This window comes from Podarcis cretensis, assembly GCF_951804945.1.
Source record: "Podarcis cretensis genome assembly, chromosome: 10".
Taxonomy (NCBI): Eukaryota; Metazoa; Chordata; class Lepidosauria; order Squamata; family Lacertidae; genus Podarcis; species Podarcis cretensis.
The window spans coordinates 74041221-74068788 of NC_137179.1; the positions used below are offsets into that span (position 1 = coordinate 74041221).

Sequence of the window (27568 nt, forward strand, 5' to 3'; positions counted from 1 at the left end):
AAAAGATAAGTAAAGATGACTGCTTGACAAGTATAAATGGAGATGCAGTATTGGCCACAAAGCTGAAACAGAAGCATTACTAAGTTTAAGTAGAAGCATATCATCTAATTAAAAATTATATTACTTTTAAAATATGGCCTGATCAATGGCATAATTTACCAGTTACGCTATACAGAAGACAAGATCTTGGCAATAGAGCCAATAGAGTTCCTGTTCCTTATTATCTTGGTACTATCCCCTGGAAACACGTGTCATAGCTCCAATGGCAATTTGCAGAGATTGTTCTTTAAAAAGCAGGAAATCTCCTGGCTTTGACTTCATAACTGAGATTTCTAAGAAACAACCCCTTCTGAGAACAGGTTAAGGTTTCACAGGAAGTGCATTGATACAAACAACTCTTCCTGTCTGGACTGTGTTAAAGGAACAAAGTGATTCCTTTTGTTGCAAGTGTTTCCACAGGTCTAGTGCCGAAAGACAAGGACCAAGATGATATCTGACCTTACATGGGGGTTGAGAGCAACAAATTCATCAGAATGCAGGTCCTCATATGAAGAAGTAGCCCCTGGTTTTCCCCCTCTCATGGATTTTTAAATTTTAATTTTAATTGCTTGAATTGTAATCGTTAGAAAGGTCGTTATGACCTAGGCATTATAAAGCTCAAAACTGCAAAATATATAGAATACTGCAAGGCAAGCTACTAGCTTTAATGTGCCCATTTTCTACCCTCCAATATCCTGTGGTCTCTATCAAGCCTTGTCTTGGTCAGGAAAGCAATTCCCACTGGAACTCCCCTACCTTTCTCCGGAAAGCTGAAGCAATCCATTGAGCAGATTCTTTGGATGCATCTCTACTCAAAGCACCCTTCAGGAGTTACCCATAAAATTGTCCTTTTGTTGACTTTCTCAACTCTGTTTTTTGGAAAACCTCTTTTGTCTGCTGCTGCTCCCCAAGCACCTTTTAACCCAACATAACTCATACTGCTCCGGCATATGGCACTAATACACCTGGTTCTAAATAAAAGGTACAGTGGTACCTCGGGTTAAGAACTTAATTTGTTCCGGAGGTCCGTACTTAACCTGAAACTGTTCTTAACCTGAAGCACCACTTTAGCTAATGGGGCCTCCTGCTGCTGCCGCGCTGCCAAAGCACAATTTCTGTTCTCATCCTGAAGCAAAGTTCTTAACCTGAAGCACTATTTCTGGGTTAGCGGAGTCTGTAACCTGAAGCGTATGTAACCCGAGGTGCCTCTATACTTTCTTACAACCAAACAGAAGGTACGCATGCCAGAGGGTACAGGACTCTAGGCATTTTCAAGAGAAACTGGACCTGATCTGGTAGCCATGGCATATTCTGGTATGCAGGGCCATTGTTAGTGAGTAGCCTGGAGGTGGGCAGCAGACCTGAGCTCTGGATCTTAGATTTCCTGCCCTTTCCTGCTGTTTAAAGATAGATATGCTGCAAAGCACCACCCACCATCTAAGTTTGCTAAGAGGTCTAACTAGGGCATGGGGCTTCTCTAGCCTTCAACAATCTCCATGAACCCTGACCATTGGCCAGCTTGCTGGGGCTAATGGGAATCATGCAGGGACATCTGGAGGCCACACCTGGTATAAATTTATATTTGTATACAAAATTAGCCACAGGAAATTGTTTGCAAAATTGCATATTGAGCTTTTGCCCTAACCTGAGTTTTTAAATACATAGCAACACCTCTGCTTTTAGCCCTTTCTCTCTGTTCACCTGTGTGATACTGTCTATGACTGGTTGGACACAGAGGAATAGTGGGAGGAACCAGCTGGAGAACCACCAAGGGAAGAAGGTTCATACGTCAGGGAGGAGCGGTGGGAGGATGAGGATGAGTGTTCAGAACGAGAAGGAGGAGAAGCCTGGGAAGAGGAGGTCTCAGAAGCTGAGGAGGCAACATGGCTTAGTGAGCTAAGGGAGTCTGTGGCAGAGAGGAGTCCAAAGTCAGAATCTGAATGGGATGAGGGAGGTTGAGAGGCAGCGATGAGTCAGGCTGGTGAAGAGTCATGCTGTGACAAGCTCCCCTCCCCCGCTTGTCTCCCAGAAACCAGAAGAGGCATGGGAAGGGTGGAGGAGAGAGTGGCTGCAGACACAGACTCTGGAGAGGAGGGGAGCATCTGTGGGGAGGCTACCTACCAGGGATGAGGTGCTGTGCTCATTAGGCCTGACACTTCACCAAGACTGGCAGATTGTGTTTTTGCTAAAAAGAGTTAACTCCAACTTTCACTGTGTGATTTACTGCTGGATCACTCCTGACAGATTTTGAAGTTGTTTTAATAAAGCAACCTAGTCTAGGACTTCTTCTTTGTCTTTCCCTGGGGCCTTAATGCAGCTCCTTCGCACACCCTTCCCCACAAGTGTGGCCATGCTGGTATCTGAAGAAGTGTGCATGCACACGAAAGCTCATACCAAGAACTAACTTAGTTGGTCTTTAAGGTGCTACTGGAAGGAATTTTTTTATTTTGTTTTGACTATGACAGACCAACACGGCTACCTATCTGTAACATGCTGTCATGGGAAGAGTTTACATCAACATCTCTGCTGCAGTGGATCTCACACTGCAATGCCCCTCTCCCCAGGATTATCTCAGGATTATGCTGAGAGTCAAACATAAACCAAAAAGATGTTAATTGACTTACTACCCACAGGTAAACATTCTTCAAGATCATTTTAATGTGACTAGAATAATGGTAAGAAGCCTGTTGTATTTCTCTGAATGAGTCCATCTGAGCAGAGTATATTCACAGTTGAATGCATAGTGCAGCTGCCAGAAGTTTGCATACTGTATGCTATTTTTTATTTCATGCTTTAGTCATTTATTTTTATTTTTTAGCTTTCATTGCTGATCCTAAGCCAACATCTCCAATTCCCTTCAGCTCAAAATGTATGACTCTCCTGATTCTCGGTCATTATGAATTGGTGACTTGACTTAGGCAGGAATGGGAACTGGGTCAACTGTTTTTCTTTTCTATAATATTAATGGGAAGTGAAATAAGTAAATGGGTTCTTTTGTGAAATGGTTTCAGCTTTCATCCTGTATTTCAGTATCTATTTAATTCACATGCTTTCCTCCAGGACTCATTAGACTAGAATGTGCCATATCAGACTTGCAAGGTCTTAATCTTTCAAACAGCAGTTTAATTTCTGGTTTTGCTATATACTGGATAATGCAAACAGGGGTTCCTTTGACTCTCATCTCTTTCTTTTCTTTAATTGTGAGAAATTGTGTTTTTTACTATAGATTAAAAGATTGCTCCATACAATTAGGACCACCTACCTGTTTCTGTCTCTTCCCACCCACCAGTCCAGTGGTGGCATTGAAAAACATACCAAATGAATGATATGTCAGCAAAATAAATTCTACCTTGAATTAAGTGGTAAGCATATTACTGTGTGCATGTTCTTTGAAGCATCCTGAAAACATTTCATTGTGAGCATGAACAAAGGTGAAGCAAGATCAAACTAGAGAAACGTTTCTTAACGTTGCTATACTTGGTTAGGTGTGGACCTTTGTGCTACATGTCATTTGTGTCGTGTCATGTATTTGTGCTGCCGAAAAGGGGCAGCTTAGGCAAATGTGTGAATTACAGATGGTCTAGATGTTATTCATTTGTATATTTCTAGCCCATCTTTTGGCCGCTAAATCTTCACCTGCCCCTTAGAAGCTGCATGGCTTGGAACAGTATATGTATACAAAACCAGGAATCATACTTGTGCGGAGCTGTACATGAAGGCACGATATTATTTATTTATTTATTTACTTACTTACTTGCTTACTTACTTACTTACTTACTTATACCCCGCCCATCTGACTGGGTTTCCCCAGCCACTCTGGGTGGCTTCCAACAAAGATTAAAAATACATTAAAATGTCACAAATTAAAAACGTCCCTAAGCAGGGCTGCCTTCAGATGTCTTCTAAATGTCAGGCACAGTAGTACCTTGTGTTACAGACACTTCAGGTTACAGACTCCGCTAACGCAGAAATAGTACCTTGGGTTAAGAACTTTGCTTCAGGATGAGAACAGAAATTGTGCGACAGCGGCAGCGGGAGGCCCCATTAGCTAAAGTGGTGCTTCAGGTTAAGAACGGACGTCCAGAACGAATTAAGTTCTTAACCCGAGGTACCACTGTAGTTGTTTATCTCTTTGACATCTGATGGGAGGGTGTTCCACAGGGCGGGTGCCACTACCGAGAAGGCCCTCTGCCTGGTTTCCTGTAGCTTTGCTTCTCGCAGTGAGGGAACCGCCAGATGGCCCTCGGATCTGGACCTTATGAACTAGCCTTAAGTCTTACAACCATGCATCTGAAGTAATAAAATAAATTATAATATATTAATATCTATTTGGATTTTCATCTTCAAAAAGCACAGTGAGGTCTTTGTTTCAACACCTCCATTTGTCATTCCTTATGTACATTTGTAATGTGATAACTCCATAGAGTACAGATATCTTAGAATTAAATTTGGTACACACATTCAGCACACTATGCTACCTTTCAATGCCCAATTGATTCTGCCACTATTCACTGCTCACCTCAAGCAGCTGGTGCTCCAGCTTACACAGGGCTGCTACTGTATGTCCTGTTCTGGCCCCATGGAGAAGCCCATTGGGCAAGGCAGCAACACAAGCAGTTATTGTTACAGCACCAAGGAGAGCTTCTAGGTAGCAACTTTTTCCAACAAATGTTGGACATGAACTTAGGCCCTGTGAGCCTCTGTTTTCAGTATAACTTTTCTAGGATTCACATTGAGCACCTTCTGGCTTGAAGACAAACACATCTCCATTCTGTGACTTTCTGCCTGGTATGCTGCCTGCACTGCTGAACTGGTGAGGTCCTGTGGGATGCATTTGGTTCTTCTGGCCTAGTGTGCCCCCTGAACTGCTGGATTGGGAAGGTACTGAGCTGGATTGAATGCCCAGACTTAAGGGACTGTGAGGCTCCTGGCTCTGATTCTATGGGTCCTAGATGCTGTGGCATGCTTTTCAGAGCCTAAGGTTCAATGTGCCCCAGCACCATGCTCAGAGACAAGAACCCAGTCTGGCTCCATAGCCAGTGACCCTTCAGCCTCTGACTCAGTGTGCTGGTCACTGCTGGGCTGATGATGGCATGCTTAGCATGAAGATTTCCCATGCAATAAGGCCAAACCATGTAGTGAGCTACATAGATGCAGAAGAGGTTTTCCAGGGGCAACTAAACAAGCAGCATAACACCTAGTGTAAGTTTAGTATACACTGCAACCGAAGGCTATTCAATCTATACTCCCTTTTGTCAAAACATAGATAAAGCTCATTTTTGGTATGCCCAGGCTATAACAAGACCAAGCATCAGAAAACCTGATAAGAACAGTGTGTCTTACTTTATATATTACAGATGCTTTTTAGAAATGAATGAATGAATGAAAATTTATTTGTGTCAGCTATCGGCCATAGCCACAAAAGAACATTGCGGTATCCACAGAACAAAATAAAAAGTTGATTAGGAACATAAAGGGACATTTCAGGATCTTCTATGTTTTAAATTAATACATTTTCTTTTGGTTGGTACCAACAATATGATAGCCCAAAAGCATTAATCTTGTATCTTAGACCACAAGACAAAACACTACTGAAGTCACTTGAGAAACATTCAGATGACTTAAGATTTCTTTTCTTTCCTTTTCTTCAGCATATGTTTTGCCTCAATTCCATACAGGCCTAGGCTGAATATATGTAACCTTGGGAATCTGTAAGAGTTTGGTTCATGAAGTTTAGTTGTCTCGGAAATAACCTTTTGAAGCTTAAAAAGAAGTTAGCCCACCCTGTACTTTCAATAGACATCTGCCTACATTGCTACAGATTACATTACTTCCCAAAGTTATAACCAGATGCTCTAAAGTCACTGATTTCCAGAATCGTTGGTTGTGGCTTTGATCATGTATTTCACTTCTAGGACTTTGCTTTGGCAAACAATGAATAATACTGTCAATGAAAATTGAATGGAACGTGCCTGGGCCTTGATTGGGAAGGAGATGTGCTGTGGGAAGCCAGGAAGCATCCCTGCAGACAGCAGTAGAGGCTTGCAAGACATCAAGAACTCCGTGCTAGCAACTCGCACTAGAGATAGAGTGTGTGTTTGCTGCAAAGAATCTGTTGTAAAATGAAATCATTTCAACCCTATAGTGGAGCTATAGACATCAGGTGGGTTTTTATTTTCAGCTGAAGGTGCAGGAATTTTGAAAGCCATCATAAAAGCCAGTTACTCCAGGGAAGCATAGTTTTACAGTTTGGTAGTGCACTAAAATGGTGTTTTTTTTAAAGGTTTTAACAAAAGTTATAGGAATAAGATATCAATTTGCATGAGTCAGCGTCTTCTGGAAACAATAAAGATACCTATCTTGGGCTACTCCATTGTTCCACCTTTCCTACTCCCAAGATAATTCCACAGAGGGGAGAGCCAGAGACATTTGAAACCATTTCTGAAAATAAAGATGAGAAAAGTCACACAATAGGCAACTTTTTATCTATAGGCAATACAATGAAATCTTTAAAACGGGATTCTTCTGGAGGCAGTCAGATTTTGCTAAGGAGTCCTAAAATGAAGCATAAAAGCACACAGGAGCTGCTGAACCCTGGTGAGGCCACTGTGACCCACTTGACCAATCGCAGCACACCAGCCAGGTATTGCACCCTCTCAGGTGCCTGGACACACCTCCCTTCCTCCTTTTGAAGTTCCAGGCAGACAATCAAACAAAATGTTGATTGGGTCCTTAGTGGGCAGTAGCACTGCCAACTTGAATAAAATATTGGAGGGGCCCAGGTAAATCCCGCCCTGCATAATTGATCGCATGATGTGGTGCACACACAACATTTTAATGTCAATGTGCATCAACTAGGGGCCGCCCTGCCCCCTCAAATATTTTAGGGGGAGGGCGAAGATCCCTCGGCCTCTAGGAGTTGGCTCCTATGGTAGGTGGCATTAAGCTTAGAGGCAAAAGTTGGGGCGCTGTGCTCATCTGGCGTGCAATAATTGGGCCTAATAAGTTCATAGTTCTTGTTCATTCTTTCTCTGCAGCATCAGTCAGGTTTTAAGCCTCACATGATTGCAGTTTTATGAGAGGGACAGATGGGGGAGGGAAATCTGCATAGAGAAGGCTTCCCTCTTCAGAAGCTCATGCAGGGATCTAGATTATGCAGGGGAAAACCTAAAGGGGAGAACAGGCTTCCCACCTCACTCAACTTGGGGAAAGCAGAAGACATAGAGCCAGAGAACAGAGACCAGAGAACAGCTCTCAGAAGCAGGCAGCGTAGTGGCAGCGGTGGGCTTCCCTGACCTCCTGACAGCTCCAACGCTGCTGTTGCTTACCAGGAAGAGGAGGGGCAAGGCGGCAGGAAGGTTGGCAAATGCAGTAGGAAGAGTGCTGGACAGGCTACTCTGGTGTGCTTGCAGAGACTCAGCTGCCAGGAGGTTAGGTCAGCAGCAGTTCCCAGCACATGTTTCTCTTACATTAAAAATGAATTTCTAAATCTGCTTCAATACATGAGGTCAGCTTCAGTTTTGTGCCTCTCTCATGCTTTAATGTCAGATCTTGTTTGTTTTTTCCTTTCCAAAAATTAACGAAAACATATTTTAAGACGTCTGATCAGGCAGAAAAGAAAGTGAAGAGTATAACATTCAGTAGCAGTATATTATCAGCACATGGGCAGCCAAGCCTGACTGCACCTCTTCTTGATTCCCAATGGAATAAGCTCAATTTCAGTATATTCTCTCCCCCCCCCCCCGCCACAAAATGGCCACATAATTCCAGGATTCCCATGATTTGGAATCTGATTAAGTCTCCAATATTTCTTCTGCTTCACTGCCATAGACGCAGTCCAATTTTCTCTGTAAGGTACTTCTGATTGCCCTGTAGATATGACCAATCACAACTTTCATTTTTCAGCTGGAACTCAGTTCTGGCACCTATCAGGTAGACACCATTGTCATTATAAGAGAACAAGTCCCCTCATCCCTTTTGGTGCGGCAGTGTTGCAGGACAGCAGAGGCTCCACTGGGGCCCCTTCCTGAGAGGTGCCGGGGGCATAAGGAGATGGATCCAGAGGAAGGGCACCCACACCAACACCACGGCTAAAAATGTTTGGGAATACTTTCAACATGCTCAGCTTTTGTCAGCTTTTTGTGTGCTCTTTGTATATATGATACTTCAATTTTAATGTGTAGGAATTATGAGTAGAAATTATTCATAAAAATGATAATGGCCATTCATTATCTCTGCTGACTGGACCCATTTTTTAAAAAGTTACACAAGAACAGTACTTGATTTCAAATGATAAACTTTTATTCTGAATATACTGTTTATTCCACAATAATTAAACACAACAATTTTCAGGATTATAAATTTTTTATAACAGTATTGTACAAATTTTTACAAAATGTTTTGCATTTGTTCCTTATTCCAGGCTTCTCAAATTCACAAAAGTGTCAAGAGAACACAATAAAAGGGAGAAAAGTTCTATCTGTCCACTTCAGAGCATTTCCCTCCATCTTTTTTTTTTTTTGCTAGACTGTATATTTAACATTTCAATAAAAATAGCTCCCTAAGCATGATATCCCATAAAGCTTAAGACAATTGGATAGCTTTGTTAGATCTGAATTGCAAATCCAGTTAGCATTTTAGTGAGATGGCAGCACTTTATTTTCAGCAAAATAAATACTTTTCCAAGATGTGACTTCTGTGTTATAGAACACATAGAGTGATAGATAACCAAACTGCTGATAGCAGGCAGCAGCCAACTTCTGAAACTCTGGACACTTTTTGAACGCTTTTTTTTTTTTTTTTTACAATAGTCTACAGCTGATATTAACAATATTAACATTGTGGTATGAAAGAAAACAAAACAAACTAGCAACCCAGAACCTTGGCCAGTGTTACAGGTCTGGAGATCACAGTAAACTTTATATTAAGCATGTGATTCAGTTGCCTCATGTGTGTGTTTGGAGATATTTCAAATACAACAGAGGACTCTGAGCAATGGTGTTATCACTCTTTGGATGTGCTAGTTTGATTGGACATTGCAAGATGGCTCAGTTAAAACATTTCCTTTCCTACATGTTTGTCACCACTCTGTGGTCACCTTCCACATTGCACCACTAATGTCTGAAGTTCCAGATCAGATGAATTGCCTGGATTACAATGGTACTTCCAAACACCAGTTTTGCAATCCCACCAGTGTGGGAAGTACTGACACAACATGGGAGCTGAGCACAGAGAAGCAGCAATAACACCAAAACAGATGCGTTCACGTGTGATTTATGTGAAAGGCGGGCTCAGCCCATCTAAGGGGTCCAGGACCCAGATGCAGGCACTGCCCCAGACCTAGTGCACATTGACTAGCCTGACCCACAGGTTGAGTGTGGACAACTGCAGGGGGGAATCTGATGCAAGTAGACCTCTGTACCATCAGAGTTTGAGTGCAGAGAGCTACATATATAGGTTTCCCTACTGCAGACACAGGGATGTCAGGCGTGTGGCTAATCATGCTCACAATGTTGAGGTGGGGCCAGCAGTGCATCTCCACGCCCCTTTAAAGTATAAGTAACATGTAAAAGCAGACTTCTGGAAACATTCAAGCTGAGCCTACTTTTTCTAAGCTTCAATGCAGAATGGAATGAGAGATCTCCATGTCCTTTCAAAGATACTGCAAAGTTTAAAACAGCAAGTAACACTTGGGTTGCAAAGGTCACTTAAAAACGGGATACTGCCTATTTGAATGCAGTAAGGCCAGCGCTTAAAGTCAGTAAAAGGAATAGTATACGAAAACTTACAAATGGCAGCAACACTGTTTTCCTTGTCAAGTTTAAGCAATAAAGCCTCACGCATTAGAAACACATAAAGAGATCATACTAAAGTCTTTAAAGGTACAAGACCTAAAAAAAAAATATTCCTCAGTCAAACCCGTGAAGTATATGTCATGTTGAAAACCTGGTACAAATATGGACCACACTCAGTGTTTTGGCAGTAATGCTGGTTGTTCTAATGGGGGTACAGGGGGATAGCAGCTAAACCATTCAATCTGCGAGCTGTTCTCGCTTTTCCTTTTTTAAAAAAGGGCAAAACTAGAATGCCTTGACTCATTTGTTGTTGGTTAATGCAGCGGGGCTTCATGGTTACTGCAGAAATGAAAACAGTTCAAAGAGCTTCTCCATATCCCTTGATACAGCTGAACATTTTCAAACATATATAAACTTTTTCATTTTTCGCTTTTACAATATATATTTTTATAACCTGTGCTTCCCAAGCCAATTACTATGAGAAGGGATTGTTAAGAACATAAGAAGAGCTGGCTGGATCAGGCCCATCTAGTCCAGCATCCTAGTCTCACAGTGGCCAAACAGATGTCTATGAGAAGCCCCAGAGCAGGACCAGCGTGCAGGAGCCAAGTCTTGGAGGAGAGGCTGCAAGGACGATTTGCAAGTTACCGTACTCCCTTTTAGCACATAAATTATTTCTAAGACCTGTCCTTCCACTATTCATACTGTGAGAGACATTTACAATGTCATGGTAAGTTCCCCCCTTAATATGTATGTGTGTCACACACACACACACACACACACACACACACACACACACTGCATTGTTTAAACATTAAACAACTGGATACTATTTGCATACTATCAGGAAAAAAGAAAAAGTTTTCTGCAAACCACCAGACAAAATCCAGCAACTGAACGTTATGAATAATACGTAGGGCCAAAGTGAAAGCTTTGCTTCTTTTCACTGATGTCAAACTACGTGTTAGTTTGCCAGGAGTGTTACAATAGGTGACAAAGGAAGCAGGCCTCACCCAGACAGCTGACCTGCTGCCCCCTTTCCAGGTGGGCTGATTAGCCCTTGGCTGTGTTGTCACATGAGAGCCACACAAGGCTGCTAGGGAGAAAAGCTTTGATGGGCTAGAGGGGCTTCACTAACAGAAGGTCAATGATGGGCCTCTAAGTCTAAGACATGGGTAGGCAAACTAAGGCCCGAGGGCCGGATCCGGCCCAATCGCCTTCTCAATCCGGCCCGTGGAAGGTCCAGGAATCAGCTTGTTTTTACATGAGTAGAATGTGTCCTTTTATTTAAAATGCATCTCTGGGTTATTTGTGGGACCTGCCTGGTGTTTTTACATGAGTAGAATGTATCCTTTTTATTTAAAATGCATATCTGGGTTATTTGTGGGGCATAGGAATTCATTCATTATTATTTTTTCCAAAATATAGTCCAGGCACCCCCAAGGTCTGAGGGACAGTGGACTGGACCCCTGCTGAAAAAGTTTGCTGACCCCTGCTCTAAGACATAGTGGACATTCTTTTAAACATTGTTTTAATACAAATCAAGAACTAGCTCTTTCCTGGACTGTGTACACATATGAATGTGTTTGACAGTAAGAAGGTGCTTGCTCCTGTTTGTGTAACTATCAGTTCTTCTATTCTAATTTCTCAGATATGTTTGTCAGGATTCTCCTATTCTCCACCGAGTATGAAGCAAATTACATTTAAGCACTGTGCAAGCAAGCCAGTTGCCTGGATCATCTTAACAAACAGTAAAGAGAATTTCCAACAGGTTTCTGATCAGTTAAAAATTGTTGGTTGCTTCCACAGTCACTGAAACCTTCCTTTTCCGCTAGAAATGCCATCACTAGATTATCCTCCAAGACCCATTTCCATGACTAAGATCTCTCTCAGCAGAAGTCCCCTGCAGCGTTAGTTAGAAGCTTCTGCCTCTACTTGATTCCTGTTCAGTGCAGCCATGGCATTACTGATGGATTTATCTTCAATTAGTTCAGCAAGTTTACAAGTAGTTTCTTTCATTTATTTTCTTCTTTACTGTGTATTTTAAAAAGATAAGAATAATGAGAGAAAGCCACTGATTAATCTGTCCCCCTTGCAGGGAACAAGAGGTGATTAATTAAGGAACAATGAATGTCCCAGTTTTACTGAACAGGAAACAGTTAGAGGCAGCACCAGCAGGATGTTGTGGCTTCTAATGAAAGTCACAGTAGCCCTGAAAAACCTCCCTAGTGTTTTGTTGGTTCACACTAGCAGCTGACGTTGCACGTATGCTTGAAGTAATCGAAATGTTTGCCCTAAAGCAGGACTGAAAAAAGGTGGGAGAATAATACAGAAATACCAGAATGCAAGGGGCTGATAGGGAACATCTGGCTCTACCATAAAAAGTGAGTGAACACTGAATGCCAGAATAAACTGCCAGTGTAAACACAACCTTTGCTAAAATTCTTCCCTATACTTAACACAATTACATTTACCAATTGTCTCACCAGTGCTTACTGTCATGCTATAACTTATCACTTGATAAATGGCCCTCTATATTCACTAGGGCTGCATCTAATGTTCATATGCGAACCCTTGTTTGTGTCAACATAGAGCTTATGGGATGTTATGAAATGTACTAAATCCCCTCTCTCTCTTTTCAAGGCCACTCTCTCTTTTGCCTTTTTTTGACAGCGGTCTGCTGGCCAGTTGGTGGCTCGTTCTGCACCATTTTTAAATTCACGAGCTTCTTCATGCTGATGTTATCCCAGCCAATTGTCTCAGCACCCTAAGAGATTGTACCTAAATAGGGGATTTCTTTGTGAGTCCTTTTAGGGGACTTTCCGAAGCTGGGCTGAGATGATTTTCACTACTAAAATCTTGGGAATTAAGAAGAGGGATTGTTGTATCCCTCATGCTCTGGTCAAGTTCTCTTAAACAGCTGTGCCCAGCCATTGTTAGGCAGAATGCTGAAGCAGGGGGACAAATGGCCTGATCCAGCAGAGGAATTCATAAGATGCAGCTCTTCCCACTAGTCTAACCATCCAAGGCACAATCAGCTCCTAGCAAGATGAGGTCGAATTCACTCCAACAAGGTTGCAATTTTACTCCTAATACATTTCAGAAAAATAATAATGAAAACACAATACTTAACTGCCACCTGTTGGGGTGTTTGTTTGTTTGTTTGTTTGTTTGTTTGTTTGAAACTAAGATGCAAATGAATACTTGCCAAACAAACTTTCTTGCCTCGTGAGTGTCTTCTTCATAAAGAGAATATTAGTTGAGATAAGCTAATCATTCTGGCTCTGATGATAATTGGGTAAAGGCAACAAAAGTGCAGCACAATGAGACTCTCCTGAGTTATTTTCTTTCCACCATTTTCATGTTTCCATGGGATTACACAACTGCTTCCTACAAATCCATTGAAACTGTTCTTTTATTCACAACCACATGACTTTACAAACAAGCTGTTAAAGAACTGTGCTCATGATGTTGCTCTTCTATAATCTCTGATTTTCATAGTAAAGCTAGAAGCAAGGGTACTTAAGAAGAAAATAATTCAATGTTGGACAAGACTAAAACCAGAAACTTTAAATCCATATATAAATATGAATTGGGTGTTGTTGTTGTTTTAAAAAAACTGTCATTGCATATGAATGCATTCCCAATAATTTTCATAGAAGTTTGGACTCAACATTAGATGAGAGTCATTTAACAGCACTATTATATTACATTTTTTAAAATAAAAAAGTGGGGTTTCTTATACAAAGTAAATAGCACACTGCAGCTGTTAGCAGATTTCTACAATATCAGTAAAGTTAAACATTCATTGGTTTAGCTGTCTTGCAATACTGGTTAGTTCTGAAATATATGAGGGTGAGAACATATTTTATCCTGCATCTACAGTATTCTTTACTGTTATTTTCCTTCACCTATCCGATTCATCACCAGATTTGTATAAAAACAGTATTTTTTATTATTGACAATCAAGTATCATTGAACATACATACAGATTCAAGGCTCCCCATTTGTTCAGGTTTTGCTACTGTTTTAGTAAAATTCAGCACAGTTTTAGTTGAATTCAGCACATTTTAACTGTAAAATAATAAAAAGGTGAATGCTTTATAGGTACTAATAGGTAGATACTAACTGCAATGGAAACAAACAAGAATCTACCAGATACAAATCTGAGCATACATGCTCTTCAAAACTAAATGCCTGTAATTTGATTTCATTTATTTAAAACACCTGTAGATAGAATTTTAGGTGTTTTCACCTGCATAAAACCCATTTTTTCCTTATTTGTGCAGACAGATAAACGTACCATACCCCCTTTCCACTTTTACATTGCACAGTATATTCAGATATCTGTTTAACAATATATAACTTAAGATCAAATTGCATCACATTGCAATATTTGGTTTCTCACACAACAAAAGAATCACTCAGTTACCTTTTCAAAAAAACAAAAACAAAAAATCCCAAAACCTATACTCTACCATCAAAAGAATAAAGGGAAAAAACCAAACTGAAAGAAACAGCAAAAGTAGCAGCTTCAACATCATGCAAAATACCCTTGGAAACCAACGTTCAATATTCACGAAGACATTTTTATTCACAAACTTTGTGTCTGAACATTTTGGAGGACTTGGCTAGCAGTAAGTCATTGTTCTGCGAACAGGAACCTTGATGTGGGCATCAACAACTGTGCAATGAGGAAATGGACACCAAATTTGGGATGAAAACCACATTTTCTGCCGAAGGATGACATTCTCAATAACTCTTCTACTTAGACATTATGTTGTTTCATTTTTGCCTTTTAAAAAATTGTATTCATTTCATGAACCTACTCAACCTGGCCACCCTTTTAGACTAATTTTGGCTGGGGGGAATCATTCGTCATAAGGCATTTTAAGTCATGTTTAATCTCTGTAGAGGTCTAGCCAGTCTGAAACAACTCTGGATCAAAGTCTATTTTGCATTCTGGACACAAGTGATATTGAAAGCAGACATTAAAACATCAGTACACTAAATAAGAGTGCTAAGGAAGTGGCCGGGTTTCCTTCTCCCCCTTACAAAGCATTCATGTTAAAGAAAAAAGAGTGCAACCAATTGAAAACTCAGGACAAATTAACCGAAACCATGTCATCACCTTTTAAAGGGGAGCCCTTTTTACAGAAAAGTCTTCAAAAGCACAGAAACCGCAATTCTTCAATAAAGCACATAGAGAATTCAGTTCCAATGGCCTAGATGATGCAGCATTCACACACGTTTACAGATCTGACACGCCAACATGCAGTCACGATGGGTGCCTTCAGAGTCTTTCCCAAAGAATATATCAAGTAATGGGCATTGCCATTGATCTGCGGTCTGAGCAGACGGACCCTCCTTTTCCAAATGAAATGGTGGGCTAACATTTTGGCAGGATCTTGATTTATTACGCAGGTTTTGGTTTTAACAGGGTCATAACTGGCAGTGTCTGCTGCCAGATAACAGCCAGAGCAGGATAAGCTGAATTCCTACCATAGACCATAGTGATGGGCTCAGTCCAGAGACCCCACCACAGTCTGATGCATCCTCCTGTAGGCAAAAAAGAAAAAGAAATAAAGAGATTTGTCAGTATTAGCTGAAATTACTAGCCAGTTCCAATAGCTCTCTCACCATGTGATGACTCGCGTGTTTTATCCTCACAGAGGTGACCCACAAGGGGACCAAACTTTTAACAGGTTCACTAAAGTATTTGTATCCAAAATGAGCAGCTCTTTACCCTAGGACGGGTAAAGTCAGATCATTAACATGTGTGCCAAAGTGCTCTGACACATGGGCCCAGCCCCTGGTATTGGTGGTGACTGCCTAAACTCAGTTTTGTCACCATTCAAGGTGCCAAAATGCAGCTGTTTGTCACCATTCAACTTGCAGTTATATGAAAAGGGTCTTTGACTTACTTTGAAGAGTGATTTTTGTCACACACTCCCCCCCCCCCCAACTTGCAACTGACAGAAGTCAACACATACATATTTTAATCTGCATGGAAATGTTAATAGAACACAATCACATTACACACCTTACCACAGCAAAACACTTTCACAGGGTTATTCTTGCAGCTTACCACATGTACAGTATGCATGTACATTCAATTAATAAAGAACTTGTGTTCTTGTGTTCTTAAAAATAACAAGTGCAGTTTAGTTGTTACCGTTGCCATTTGTCAATTTGTAAACACATGTTTAATTCAGTCATAGCTGGTTTGGAAGCACTTACATCATATGACTCTGGCTTACACCATCAGACCACTGGCCCATTTGTTCCAGTGTTGTCTTGCTGGTGGTGACTCTTTGACTTTCAGGTAGATGCCCCTCCCATCCTTTTCAACAGGCAATGTCAAGGATTAAACCTGTGATGTAATGTCTTCAAAGTAAGTGCTTTAATGTTGAGTTAAGGGCGCTCCCTAACCTCACATCATATTGGGATTTATCGTGTCCCTGGTCACGTGATAATGAAAAGGACTCAATAACTGGGTGCACAACTCACTTTTCAGATCTTTCTGGTTTTATTCAATTTAGTTGGCAACTTGCACAAGCCTCAAAGGTTTTGATTGCTTCATCTGAACCTGCCATTGAGCTTCCCTAGCCTGCATTGGTCCAACTCAAACCAACCAGTACTGGTACCAAGAACAACAGCTTCTTTTCCCAGTTATCCAAGGGGACTCAAATATATTTGTCTAAGTCTAAGGAATAAATTGAACTTGGGAATGCTGTTTTATAGCTTAGTTAAATTATTAGCAGCAATCGTTTGGTTGCAGAAAGAATTGTGATTGGTTCTTTACAGAATGGGAAATGCTTAGGTTAATAAAAACCAACATATTGTATCTTTCTCTCCCCCTCCCCTTTTTTTACAGAACACAGACAAAATTGCAAGATAATTGGGCAGAATTGTCCAAAATTGTAATAGCTTATAATCAATGCAGAGGTCATGATAGACCTGCTAATTATCATTGGATAGGTTGGTTGATTTAAAAGATTGTTTACTTTTCCTAGTTTGTATGTCTCTCTCTCTCTCTGCTTTTGGTGGCAGTTGATGTAAGTCTGTTCTCCCCATGGATGGAGGGGGATGCCTGCTCCATTTTGTGGTCCTTTCACTTTCTCCTCTTTTAGAAGTTAACAGCCATTTTGTGTTATGCCATGCTCCACCCCCACAGCAGTCACCTTTTGACTGGCACCCACAGCACTTTCTCATAATTCCAAATGTACCCACTGGCCCAGAAAGGTTGGCAACCCTTTTACTAAAACTAGACCATATTTCAGGAGCCCTGGATATTTTAACTTCAGAAGCACATCTACCTTTCCCCTCAGGAGACCAGGATAGCTTAGGATCCTTTGAATCCAAGCCACTTTCCAGAATGCCAATAGTTCTGCTTTTGGCCATTCCAAGCTTGGAATTCCAACCTTGGTTGGGCCAGGATTTCAGAGCAGCTGAGTGATGGAGATGAAGTATTTGACACTGGACCTGAGTCTCAAGTCTGCCTTTTAACACTGGAAGGTTGGAGTTGCCATTTAAGCCACTGGGACACCATCCATAAGTTTGCTCGCCCCACCACACTTTCCAAATCTAAATACTTGGGTATTTACTTTATTTCAATAATGCAGGTAATGTAAAGGACCCCTGACAATTAAGTCCAGTCGCGGACGACTCTGGGGTTGCGGCGCTCATCTCGCTTTACTGGCCGAGGGAGCTGACATTTGTCTGCAGACAGTTTTTCCAGGTCATGTGGCCAGCATGGCTAAGCTGCTTCTGGTGAAACCAGAGCAGCGCACGGAAATGCCGTTTAGCTTCCCGACGGAGCGGTACTGATTTATCTACTTGTACTTTGACGTGCTTTCGAACTGCTAGGTTGGCAGGAGTTGGGACTGAACAACAGGAGCTCACCCCATCGTGGGGATTCGAACCGCTGACCTTCCGATTGGCAAGCCCAGAGGCTCAGTGATTTAGACCACAGCACCACCCACGTCCCGCAATAATGCAGGTACCAGTTAATAAAGCCATCAGGAAAATGTTGCATTCTATTTGGCACACAACCCTATCTGGAATAAGATCAGATGATATACTGAACTTTTAGGGTTGTTTAGTTTGGCTCCCTCTCCCACTCTTTGTGTCTGTGTTGTGTCATGCTGTAGCAGAGCTTCTTTCATGAAACTAAACAAAGACCAATTGGTCTTTCCTCAACTGATAAAAAAAAACCTCCTCCTCCTTTAGTACCTTAAACACAGAAATTTATTTACTAAGATTATACTACCAAGCTGTTAACTGAGTTTGAACACTTGGTGATGAATATGAAATTTTATAGGAGCCTGTTATCTAAATGTATGGATTATACTGATAATAAAATGAAGCAATATATAATCAGGTAATGAGAAAGAGTTCTGGAGATGCTCAAGTTAGAAGAACATTGGAATTATATATGCAAGTTTCATCATAGCTATTCTTTACACATATTTTTGAGAGAAGACTTCTAGAAAACTTAAACCTCCCAAATTAACAAAAATGTATGCTGTCTGGGAATTGTGTAAGATATCGTTGAGTGGATGCCACCTATCTTCACACGTGGTGGAGACATAGGAGGCTGGAAATATATTGGCAAAATATCTTAGGAGTGATTAAGAATATGCATTTTTATAAAATCCAGTATAACCCATTAGTAAGCTTGTTCAGTGAACTAAAACTTACTCTGTTAGCTGACAGCCAGAATCTTTATTGGCAAAATTTTGGAAAAATGGCTTGAATGGTTGAGAAAAGTGTTGCAGACTGCTTTAATGAATACGCTAACATGTTCCAGATGGTTGTGGGATGGGAAGCTATGCTCATCCAGTTGTTTTTCTGAAACTTGGTCTCCTTTTATAATTTTTTGGGATGGAGTTGTGCATGAAAAGAACATACGGCAAGGCACTTTAAAGCTGATTTAATATTATTTTGAATAAATGAAATATTTTGTTGTTGCTGCTGCTGCTGCTGATTTAACTCAGCATTACCTATTATGGGATGCCTCCAAATGTATTTCTGCCTGAGCAGAACACAGTTTCTTTCATGCACACTTTCCTTTGTGATGATCATGCCCACCCACTGCAGTTCCCCCATGTCTTCCCTGCAAAAGCTGCTCTCCTTAGGACTGTAGAACTTTTTAAAACAGTACGGGATGTGGCAGCAGGATCCTGCCTGATGCAAACACCTTTGGAAACATGCCTATGTGAGTAATGCTATTTTTCTGTTCCATTTTTTATTTGTATATTTTTTAAAATAATATCTACCATAAATGTTATCATTCAAAATTCTTAAGATCTTTTGCCAATTCATTTGTTAAAGTTTTTCTAGATAGCAAGTGAATTTATTAAAAGAATTTTGAAAGCTCCCTTTCACTAAAAATGATATGTAATTTAGATTATGCGTATGAATGTTTGATTTTCAAAGCATCTGAAGATTTATACAAAGGGTAGATATGGCCCAGCCAAGATTAGAATGAAATAAAGAATTAAGAGACATGGACAAGGAAACTTCCAACAAGATAAGGAATGAAATATGTCTAAAGAACCAGTTTCTACTGTAATTTCTACTCTGCACTGAAGTATTTTTGGAATGACTACTGTGGAATCATCTGCACAGAAAATGCTGTTTCAGAACTGGTTATTCACATGAATTTTTTTTAAAAAAGAAGAAAATATATGGGGATAACTGAATCCAACAGAACAGCTCTCAGATGTATGAATTCATAGGAATCTCTTCAAAAATATTTATCTGAAGGCAAACAGTATGTCAGAAGAGTGTGAGCATCTCAGCTCCTTGAATTGTTGGAACTTGGTCAGTGTTTGCAATTTAAAATTAAAGGATAAATCTTTCCAGGTGTGTGTGTGAGTGAGTGTAGTGTAGTGTCCTACCAAATGAAAAACATTTGCAGTCCTGAAATATTCAGTATGCCTCCAGAGACACAGAAAGCATACTAAACTGGGTTTGCTGTATCTCTATCTAATATTCCTAATATCTCTAAACCAGGCATGGGATGGGGCTTGGGAGAGAAACATCACTAGAGTGGGTTAGCCTCGGGAAGAACTGGATCTCTTAAGCTAGAGGAATGCACTGGGACCAGTGGCGTAGCGTGGGGGTGCAGGGGGGGGCCAGCCGCACCGGGCGCAACATCTGGGGGAGGTGCTCGCCGCCTCCGGAGTCGCCGAAGAGCCTCGGGCGCAGGCTGTAGCAGAGCCCCATGTCTCGCGGAACCGACGAGCTGTGCGCGCGTCCGGGCTGAAGGCGTCCAGCAGGCAGCGGCTCTCAGCACTCGCCGCGGTCCCCGTGCATCAGGGCCACGGAGGGCGCGCCAGGCAGCCCCTCCTCACAGCCCCACTGCTGCAGCTGTGGGCCATGTTGCATTTTCCTCGCCTTTCTGCCCTCCTCCTCCTCCGGGCAAGCGGCGTCGTTTGGGCAGCAGCGCCAGCGGCAACTCGCCTCAGATCACCTGACACGGACCCGCCGCCGTGGCTACCTTACCCGAGCCCAGGCAGCAGCAAGAAGAAGCTGGCAGCGGCGGCAGGTTAGGGGTTAGGGGCACAAATTACTTGCCTTGCCCCGAGTTAGGGGGCGCAAATTACTTGCCTTGCCCCGGGTGCTGACAACCCACGCTACGCCACTGACTGGGACCATCTTGTGGTGTATCTTGTGGCACTTATCTTCTTTCACATTGGCAGAGGATGATCCACATAGTTTCTTGCTACATCTGTGTTGCTCACATGATTACTTCATGGAAGCAGGCATACTATTTGCTGATAATCTAAAAATGTGGCTTAGCTCTTTCAGCTTGTGTCTTTCCTAATGCAAATTTCTCTGCAATGGGTTTTTATTTGCTTGAAATGTACATGTGTCTAGAGATGAAGTTTGCCCAGTATTTCTGCTAGGAGGCTATTCTGCATTCATACTTAGTGCACATACAAATTCTGCAGAAAGGTTCTGTGGAACTTAATAGTGAGTGACTCAAGCAAGAGGAAGCCAAAAAACCCTTATAGATTTGCCTTCAGAAAGTGCAAATAACTCATAATGTTGGCAAGGAACTTAGTAGCACTTCTGGGATGTCCAGAGAATCATTGACCTCATTAAAAAAAATTTGGATGTGTTAAAATGCACATCCAAAAGAGATCACATGTAAGCCCCTGACTCAATATGTTATTGTAGCTTTGCAGGATCATTTAACTGTGGGTAAAACCTCAGCGCCTAGGACTTGCCGATCGTCAGGTCGGTGGTTCAAATCCCCGCGGCGGGGTGCGCTCCTGCTGCTCGGTCCCAGCGCCTGCCAACCTAGCAGTTCAAAAGCACTCTTAAGTGCAAGTAGATAAATAGGGACCGCTTTATAGCGGGAAGGTAAACAGCGTTTCCGTGTGCTGCGCTGGCTCGCCAGATGCAGCTTTGTCACGCTGGCCACGTGACCTGGAAGTGTCTCCGGACAGTGCTGGCCCCCGGCCTCTTAAGTGAGATGGGCGCAAAACCCTAGAGTCGGACACGACTGGCCCGTACGGGCAGGGGTACCTTTACCTTTATAGCCTTTTGTTGCTCCCGAACCCAGAGCTAATTTCAGAAAAGAAATTAGTTAGGCTTTTGTCAGCACTGCCCCCCTCCCATTAGGAAATGAAAAAGAATTAATTAAGTAGGAAGAGTAAAATTAAAAACAACAATGTGCTTTCTCTGGGCCTTCTACTTGTGTGTTTGTGCTCCTCCTCCTCACTGCGTCAGGCAGCTTCGAGCTCCACCTGAGCTTACGGCATTCTGGAGCCTGCTCTGCTAGGAGCAGGTCTGGGCATTGAGGAGGCTGGAGATTTAGCAGCCGTGTTTAGCTGTTGGTCTTTTGCAATAAAAAGTTTTGAAGCATTCAGAGATAACACTTGTTTACACAATTTGTTATTGGGAACGGTTTAGTTTTCACAAAACATGGCTTTTCTGTCCATTTAAACTTTGGTTCATTGTTTTGTGAGGGTGATGTTGCACTAAGACATGCCAAATGCCTGTTAAAGCCCTTGGTGAGTACATCTCTGCCAACACATTTTTTAAAATCAAAATTAACGGAGAAGTTTTAAATTAAAAGTTTGTTTTGCAGGTTGTCATTCTTCCTATGCTGCAAGTTTCAAAATTGTCACCAGCTGCGTGAGGTCTCCCCTAGTCAGGAGACTGCCAGTTCCGCCTTCCACTCCAAGAAACCTATCACTGTGTTGTGCCCTCCGCAGGTTGGGATCCTGCCCAAGAAATCAAAGCAGAACTGGGAAATACACATTTCTTGTGAATGATCACTGTGGTTTAGTATATCTCCTGATTCATTTCCCCTCCTGAGTGCTTCTCAGTCAATGATACACTGACAAATGATTATGAGGAAGGGACAGTTGTGCTGTCCTGTTCAATACGGATTGTGTTGCTTTAAGTACAAGCCGTGCTTGGGGCAGGCTGGGCAGAGCAGGGCGCAGAGGGTGGTTTCTGTTTCTCTAACACCCGCTTCATGCATTACTTCCAGCGGCACGATGGTATGCTTATGCATGGTACTAGTTGCGCACAACCCAAACTGGGAGGGAGTGTTGCAGGTGATGTACATCGCTCAGCACAACTCTCTCGCAGAAGTTGCAGGCATTAACTTGCAGGGAGATAGCTTGGGTGCAATCGAGGGAGAGCAGCAATTCAAGGTAATGTCTGAAGGAATAGAAATGGCTGCTGGTGCATTTTGTATGTTTCAGTGGAGTCTTGCAAGGAATTAAATATTAAAGGCTTCACTGGGATGACTTCACTGACCTCAAGAAAAGGCCGGGCCTGTACTCCCATATGAAACATGTAGGATAAATATAGCAGGACCCATTTTCAAATTGCACTCACCTAGTAAAACAACCCCCCTGTAGTGATTGTGCCACACTGTTGCTCAGGGGCACCATCGGGGGGGGGCAGGGGGCAACCCCCCCATATTTTCAAGGAAGGGGTCAGGCTTCTCCAGAATTCAGGGCCCTGCCACATCCCTTTGAGGATCACCAGGGAGGGGCAGTGCAAACCATCTTCGCCCCACACATCCCTTTGACGTTCACCAGAGCGCCTTCCCAGAGCAAAATAAATGCCTGTGGAAGGGGTTGCACAGGGTGAAAATTTCCCCAAACAGCTCCCCCTGAAGCCCCCACAGTCTCTTCTCAGGTTCTGGAGACCTTGCTGAATGGAGTGGATTGTGAAATGACAGCATAGAGGAGAAAATGAGGATCACTGAAAACCTGCCCACAGAAGGTGTCATTTGGGGCCATTCCCCCCCTTCCTCCTCATCTCAACCCCATTCAGAAGGGTCTGCTTATCCTTGGTAGAAGATTGGGGCAGGTGGCTTCTGGATAAAGAATGGGGTGGGATAGTTTTCATAGAATCATAGAACTGTGGAGTTGAAAGTGACCCCAAATGTCATCCAGTCCAACCCCCTGCACTGCAGGAATCTCAGCTAAAGTGTCCATGACAAGTGGCCATCCAAACTCTGCTTAAAAACCTCCACAACCTCCCAAGAGATTCCACTGTCAAATAGGCTCTCACTGTCGGAAAGTTTTTCCTGACGTTTGGTCGGAATCTCCTTTTTTTGTGCCATTGGGGCACAGGTGGTCTTTTTGTTTCATGCCCGTAGAATAAAGAGTGTTTATGAGTCTATTTAGAATACGAAGTTAATTTTCAAAAAGTTATCAAACAAGCTGTGCACAACAGAAGGTAAACAAATGCCAGAAACTAATTTGTCTCCCACCCCCAATATCTTGAAGAAACAGTGCATCTCTAGAGATGGACATCAGATATCAAGTCTGGCAACTGTTCTTAAGGGGTGTGTGTGTGTGTGTGTGTGTGTGTGTGCGCGCGCGCGCGCGCACGCACGCGCGCCTACATGCACAACACAAACAGAAACCCATTCCCACTTTTATGATTTTTCTCTATTCAATGTTAAGAGATGGCCAGGATGATGTCTCCCTCTAGTGGGACTCTGGGAAGATAAGTTAAGGGTAAGGATTGATGTAAGAGCAGTAGGGCTGCTCTGGAAATACCCTCACTACTTGGAGTCCAAATGTACCTTCCTTCTCCAAGCTTGACCTCTGAAAACTGGAGTCCAGAAATCCTAGAGCAGAAGCAGTGATTGCCCAGCAACCCCGACCTTCCTAAGAGAAAACCTGCTCCACTCATTTCCTGGAGCAGTTTCCTTTTCAAACCAATAAAGGTGAAGTGAACTGAACATTCAAACAGTGAACATTGAACTGAACATTCAAACAGTGTTCTAAAAAATGCAAAATGCCTCACTGAACTACAGAGGAAGATTCAGACAGATGACTAGAAAACACTTCATTTCCTGGAATCAGTTTGCAAAGCAGCTAAAAAGTTTTATGTGAGCCATGTCCATGTTTCATCCATCTTCACCCCAGTTCAGCAGGCATACAGTGCTTATAATCAAATATCCATTATAGGGCATATATACAATATTCTGTATTATATATTACATAGTATGCCTTGAGCAATCAGGACGTTACATACAAAGACATAGCTTGTGATATTGCAGAGCTATATACTAATTATACTGGTATGTGATAATGCATATTTTTCTATATAATATCACATACCAGTATAATTAGTATATAGCTCTGCAATATCACAAGCTATGTCTTTGTATGTAACGTCCTGGTTGCTCAAGGCATCTTCAGATGCCACATGGTGCAGCAAATTATGCTGAAACCAAGTTGGTCGGGGTCTGGCGAGTGGCTGGGAAGGAGGACTGCCTAGGAACCCTATTCATATACTGCTTAATCAGAAACCAACCACCTCTAAGCAATTTACAAGGAAATACAGATAAAAATACTGATAAAATCAGCAGCAGATAATGTAAAGTTATCAAACTTTAAACAAGTAGATAATGTAAAGTTATCAAAATCAACAGTTTAAAAAACAAATATACCTAATAAAATTAAGTATCTGTTTTTAGTTTGAGCTTCCCAGGGGAATCCTTTCCTGGGGAATCTGGTTTTTGTTAGAGCTTCCCATAAATTAAATAAATAAGAAAAGAGTTTGTTAATCTGTGACAACTTCTAGCTGTGACTCAAATGCACCGAGATGGCCATAAGCATGCCAGTATCACAAGCAGAACTTGGCAGAGATGAGCTCTTATTAGAGTAGCTTTAGGAGCAGTTGTGCTGGTACATAAAAAGGCCAGCATATGCTGAGCTCTGCATCCTGAGTTAGCATGACCAGGACCACCTTAGCCCATGGTAACAATGGCTGGAAGTTAGCCAGTTGATGATCAAAATCCCATGGGGCAGGGGGCACTGTTTTCACCAGATACTAGAACCACATGTGTGGGAGAGATTCGCCATACAAAGTGTGCCAGCTTTTGCACATAGAAGACTCCATGTGAAGCACATAGTTCACATGATGCACTAGGCTTGGGTGGAAGGAGAGGCACACCTGTTACTTCACTAGATTAAATGAACATCTACCAGATAAGTGAATGAATGAGGCCACTCACTTATTTCTAAGGCAGGGGGTGGGGGTGGCCTGAGGCCAGAGGGTTGTAGAGTTTGCCCTATTTGAAGAATGTGTTTTGCAGCAGGTAAAATTGCCTGAAAATATGGACTCAGCTATACTGGTAAAGATGGCAGTGTGGAGTCCCGTTTTTCTCTATCTGTTTTCCCTGTTTAAATTTAGTGCTTTAAACTGAAACACTTCTTTGATGTGTCTAGATCCAGCCTATTAAAAGAAGGATTAACCTTGTCTATAAAACATACAATTTCCAACAACTAGGATCCTGTCCTCAGCACTATGCACAAATAAGGACTGAGGGTTTTCAGGGTGGAATGACGTGGTATATGGGAAAACACATGTTTCTCAACCATTTGTCAGATGACATAAATGTAAAGGGGCATTTTGGGGGGAAGAGGTTCCCCATATGGGGCTCGTCAACCAGGCTAGGTAGCCCATCTAGTAGAAGAAAAATTCTGGTCCTAAACCTTTGCTGCCTGGCAGGAAATCATCTGGAGAAGAAAAGGCTCAGGAGTAAACCCTAAGACAGTTGGATAGCACCATGTACGCCTCCTATGGGCAACACCTGGAGCCAAGCTGGTGTTTTCCTTTGGACCACATCAGTGGGGCCGAGAGTGGGTCTCGTCATCTAGGCAGCCTAGGACTTCTACGGACACTGCCCTGGGGAAGTAACTTGAGTGCTGTTAACACAGCAGTTTGACTTTACGCCCAGAAGTGCACTCCATTGGCTCCGAAGTCAGACGGAACCAGCAGAAGGGAAGGGGTGCTTAACTCCCCTGCCTTACTGATTAACCCCCCAGAGGTGTGCCCCCCAGACAAATTTCTCTTTCGCTTCGCTTCTTCTAGCCTCAGATACCAACTGAGGGAAAATCACAGGAAAGTATGGTTCACAAGGAAAGAGCAGCTTAATATTACAAAGCAAGTTCAATGTTGAAAATATTGTATTCACTTTGTAATGTGTAGTCCAGCTGTATGATTGTGAAAATGCCACAAGCCCCTTATTGAAAGAAAATGTTAAAAATGCATGCACTCTTAGGCAGCAACAGCTTTTTTAATTTTAGCTCACTATATTTAAATATTATATTTAATATACTGTTTTTGTTTGCTTGTTTCCTTTGTTAGGCTCAGAAAAAAGGCTAGTGCCGGCATTGTGAAGTCGTACCTCTTAATGGGAACAAGAACAAAACATGAATAGTCTCTATTGTATTGGTTTCACAACCCTCCCAACAACTAAGAATGTCGGCATGACTCTAATTTAGAGATTCAAACTTTTTCAGATTTCTTATCGTGGATACAAAACAAGTAACAAAGGATTGTCAGGAGCAGTTGTGGTGGTCCCTCTGGGGAAATTCCATCTATCCTAACTGGCCACCAGAAGTCCTGAGACTCAGAGAATGAGAAGTCTCTTATATCTTGAAACTTGCTAGGGACTGAACCTGGTGTGCTCTATCACAGACCGCTCCTTAGGAGCAACAAGGGTGGGCTGTGAAGTCCTCAAGTTAGCAATCTGCTACAGTGCTGGACCAGGAAAGAACAATAGGCAATACAGTTCTGTCTTCAGGTTGTGATTCTAAGCAAGTTCTGAAACAATAGGATTCACTTCCATGGGTCTTGTGGCCCATGACCCAATGGGCCTCTTTAGAACTGTATCTGTCTTCCCCGATTATCCTTGGGAGTGCAGTCTCTCTACTTGCCACAGAGAGAAGGAAATGTCTAAATTAACTGAAGATTAAACCCTTTTCAAATAACCACAGACTCTCCCATTCAGGAAAGGAGGATGTGCTCCCAATCTATTCTCAGGGGGAAATAGCTCCTGAACAAGCCCAATAAATAAATAAAGCCATTTGCTCCAAGCTATTTTCCCCACCACCACCCCAATTAATACATGTTTCTGTGATACACTAACAAAAATGCTAAACTTTGAAAAACAAAATGAAACACAAAATTAGAGAAAGTAACTGACCATCCACACCACATGAAAACTTGCAGAAAAATGGAGATAGGAGCGGACATCATGGCAGAGGCACGACTCGTTGTGCATATAGGCTGATCCTATTAATAACGGGCAAAATAGCAAGTAGAGGAAAGGAAAGAAAACACAGAAAGAAACACATACAAGATGAGATTTCATGCAGTTTGCTGGCAGTTAGCAGAGTTAATGTGAAAGCATTCACCCAAGAGCAAAGAATTTCACAGTGAGGATTGCAAAG

General features: G+C 42.1%; 1 protein-coding gene across 4 annotated transcripts in view; it reads right to left on the reverse strand.

Annotated features, from left to right (window-relative positions):
• Window positions 1-8318: 8318 nt before the first annotated feature.
• The window catches only part of CACNA2D1 (calcium voltage-gated channel auxiliary subunit alpha2delta 1), a 404289-nt gene continuing 385039 nt past the window's right edge, over window positions 8319-27568 (reverse strand). For 2 of the 4 annotated variants that reach the window (XM_079993561.1, XM_079993559.1), the window contains 2 exons: window positions 27322-27410; window positions 8319-15392 (listed from right to left, as the gene is read on the reverse strand). In XM_079993561.1, coding sequence (XP_079849687.1) covers window positions 15356-15392; window positions 27322-27410 — 126 coding nt within the window. In that variant the 3' untranslated portion in view covers window positions 8319-15355. The remainder of the gene's footprint in view (window positions 15393-27321; window positions 27411-27568) is intronic. The other 2 variants (XM_079993562.1, XM_079993560.1) reach the window with 1 other exon arrangement.